Source organism: Nicotiana attenuata, chromosome 6 (assembly GCF_001879085.1).
Source record: "Nicotiana attenuata strain UT chromosome 6, NIATTr2, whole genome shotgun sequence".
NCBI classification, from domain to species: Eukaryota; Viridiplantae; Streptophyta; class Magnoliopsida; order Solanales; family Solanaceae; genus Nicotiana; species Nicotiana attenuata.
The window spans coordinates 14,564,162-14,567,681 of NC_031994.1; the positions used below are offsets into that span (position 1 = coordinate 14,564,162).

A 3,520-nucleotide genomic window follows, 5' to 3' on the forward strand; every position below is an offset into this window, starting at 1 on the left:
GTAATTTGTAGTGACCATTTATCTGGCATCACCACTATTTGTCTCTGGTGTGTAGTGAATAATTGTGTAAAGGCATTCAACAGTGTAGTATCAAGCCATTAAAAATAACTACTCTAGGGACATTCTTTAGCATCTTGAGACTATTCTTTCTCCATTTCATACCAACTCTTGAGAATCCAGTTGTGTGCATTTGATCGTAACAAGTAGTGTGCATCGTAATATTTTTCTTATCTTTTATCTTTATTTAATTTAACTTTTATTTACTCTCCAAGATTATGGCACCTAGTAAGCAATGGATGCAGCTTGTTGATAATCGGCTCGATAAAGCCTACTTAATCGGAGTGCAAAAGTGTTTGGATTATGCTTTTCAGAAAACGGGAGAAGAATATGAGATACGATGTCCATGTGTCAAATGTTGTAATACAACTTTAGGAACTCATAAGACAGTTGAGACACATTTGCAAGTATACAGAATAATTCAAAATTATACTTTTTGGTATCATCACGGGGAAAATTTAGGTGAGCCACTATCAGAATCGGAAGATGAAGATGGTGATGAACTAGAAGAATGTGAAAGTGAAGATGAAGTACAAGAACTGTTGAGAGATATGTATCCTAATATTGATGGAAGAACCGTGCACACTGATTGTGATAATTTAATTGAGGAGGAACCAAATATTGAAGCAAAAAGATTTTACAGGCTATTAAAGGATTTCGAACAGCCACTGTACCAAAATTCAAAAGCTTCAAAGCTTTCCTCTTTGATTAAATTGCTTCACATCAAAAGCATGGGTCGTTGGAGTAATGAGTCATTTACAATGTTATTGAAAATGTTAAAAGATGAGTTGTTACCTGATGGCGCCAATTTGCCAAAATCATATTATGAGGCAAAGAAGATAATTCAAGACCTTGGCCTTTCCTACAACAAAATTGATGCTTGTACTAATAATTGCATGTTATATTGGAAGGAGGATAGCTTACTTGATTCTTGCAAAGTTTGTGGTGCGTCTAGATGGAAAATAGATAGACAAAGCGGGGAAACAAGGAATAAAAAAGGTAAGAAGATAGAAGCAAAGACTTTACGCTATTTTCCATTAAAGCCTAGGCTTCAGAGGTTGTTTATGTCTATAAAGACATCTAGTTTAATGACATGGCATACGGATAAAAGAGTTGATGATGGAATAATAAGGCACCCAGCTGATTCAATGGCGTGGAAGTCATTTGATGAACTTCATCCTTCATTTGCGGTTGAGCCTCGTAATGTCCGATTTGGACTTGCTAGTGATGGATTTCAGCCATTTCGGAATTCAAAAACCTCATATAGCATTTGGCGTGTGGTTCTTATTCTTTATAATTTACCACCTTGGTTGTGTATGAAATAAGAAAATTTTATTTTGTCAATGCTTATTCCAGGTCCAAATAGTCCAGGCGATGCTATTGATACATATCTTCAACCTTTAATAGAGGAATTGAAGGAGTTGTGGGAAGTTGGCATTGAGACATTTGATGCATCATCTAAACAGAATTTTAAGCTGCATGCTTCTTTGTTATGGACCATCAATGACTTTCCAGCCTATGGAAATTTATCTGGATGGAGTACAAAAGAAAAATTGGCATGCACATATTGCAATAAAGACACCTCCTCTATTCGATTGGCTAATAGTAAGAAGCAATGCTTTATGGGTCATCGACGCTACCTTCCTCTTAGCCACAAATGGAGGAATGACAAGGATTCATTTGATGGTACAAAAGAGAAAAGGCTCCCACCAAAAATGCATTCTGGTATTGAGATACTTAATCAAGTGCAAGATCTTGAAGGATACAATTAACAAAGGATCCAAAGAAAAAGAAGAAGATATCTCATGAAAATCGAAAGGATAATTGGAACAAGAAAAGTATTTTTTTTGAACTTCCATATTGAAAGTCTCTCTTGTTGCGACATAATTTGGATGTTATGCATATTGAAAAAAATATATGTGATAATATTATGGGAACAATCATGAATGTCAAAGGAAAGACCAAGGATACAATTAAAACTCGATTAGACTTGCAAGACATGAATATTAGGCCGGAATTGCACCCCATTCAAAGAGGGGAGAAAGTTGAAGTTCCAACTGCATGCTACACATTGCCTCCCGAAAGTAGCCATGTATTTGGCTTTGGGGGTGGAGTGAAGGCGAAAGACTTGAAAGGTGGAACTTCTTCAAAGGCTGAATTACTGTCCGAGCTACGTTCAACTCGAGAAGAAAATAAATCTTTGAATGAGGAAAATAAATCCTTGAATGAGCGCTTGTCTACCTTAGAAGATGAGATGAAAGAAATGAGGAAAATGAGAGAGTACTTTGCTGCTCAACAATCACATGTCCCGCTTACAACGACATTGCTCGTTTCAACTGAATGACCTCTGATTTTGTCTGCTGACCAAGTTAGTAACAATATACCCCACCTCCTTACTCTTTTTTCTTACACTGCTTCCATGCATGCCCTTCTTTATGCTTCATTTTCTTCAAGTTCTTTTTTTTTTATTTTTTTCTTTTCATTTTTTCATTTATTAATTTCAAGTTAGTTTTTAAATTTAGAATTTCTTTTGGTGCGCGTTATTACTGATGGAAAAATTAAATCCATCCCAAAGCTTCTCTAATTAATTTTTTTAATATTGTTGTAGCCTTGTTGATGTTGCTGGATAACACCTTGTAAATTTAGACTGCTTTTGGGGTAAGCGATTTAACTATTGCTCATATAAAATTATATATGTTATTTTATCAATAGTTATTTATTATTTTAAAAACTTTTGTACTTACAGGTTTTGAAGATTGAAGCTACAAGTCAAGATGCAAGTTTAGAAGATGCACAAGCTATTATTATTTTGCTAAAAATGTTATGCAAAACTTGATATTATAGTCTACCTCAGGATGTTAGCTACGTTTTTTTTATTGAGGTGTTGAGGAAACATAGAAAGTAACATCATCATGGGATATGAACTTGATATATTATCTTTTTATATCTGGATTTTTCAATACCAATTTGATATTTATTGATAAAAATTACTTTTTGTTGCATTGAGCTTTTAGGACTACTCATGGTTATTAATAGACCATGAATATTTCGCTAAATTACAAAATTATTTTAAATAGGGACGTCGTCCCTAAAAATAATCTAGGACCAGTTAAAGGTTGGTCGCGAAAATGATAACGACCAGATGTTTTGTCGGTCTCTAATAGATAATTTAGGACCAGTTGGCGTTGGCCGCTAAAAAGATTCAACGAAGGGAATATATATATTTTTTATCGTCTATTAGGGACGACAAATGTAGTCTCTAAATGTTATTCGCGACCAGGTTTTCTGTCCGTCTCTAAAAGGAAATTTAGGACCAGATACAGTTGGTCGCTAAAGAGATTTCACGACGGGAATAATTTTTTTTTCATCGCCTACTAGGGACGAGAAATGTGGTCTTTAAAAGTATTTCACGACCAGTTTTTTTGTCCGTCGCTAAAGTGATTTAACGACCAGGTGTTAAGAC

At 34.8% G+C, this 3,520-nt stretch overlaps 1 protein-coding gene and 1 long non-coding RNA gene across 2 annotated transcripts; both read left to right on the forward strand.

Moving 5' to 3' along the window:
* On the forward strand, window positions 276-1,829 carry LOC109227650. Its single transcript, XM_019392849.1, has 2 exons — window positions 276-1,371; window positions 1,414-1,829. The coding sequence occupies exons 1-2, from the start codon at window positions 276-278 to the stop codon at window positions 1,827-1,829; spliced, it is 1,512 nt and encodes a 503-aa protein (XP_019248394.1).
* On the forward strand, window positions 2,022-3,051 carry LOC109228187. The gene is made up of 3 exons (XR_002068324.1): window positions 2,022-2,425; window positions 2,666-2,715; window positions 2,804-3,051. It is a non-coding gene; the product is annotated as an uncharacterized LOC109228187 (long non-coding RNA).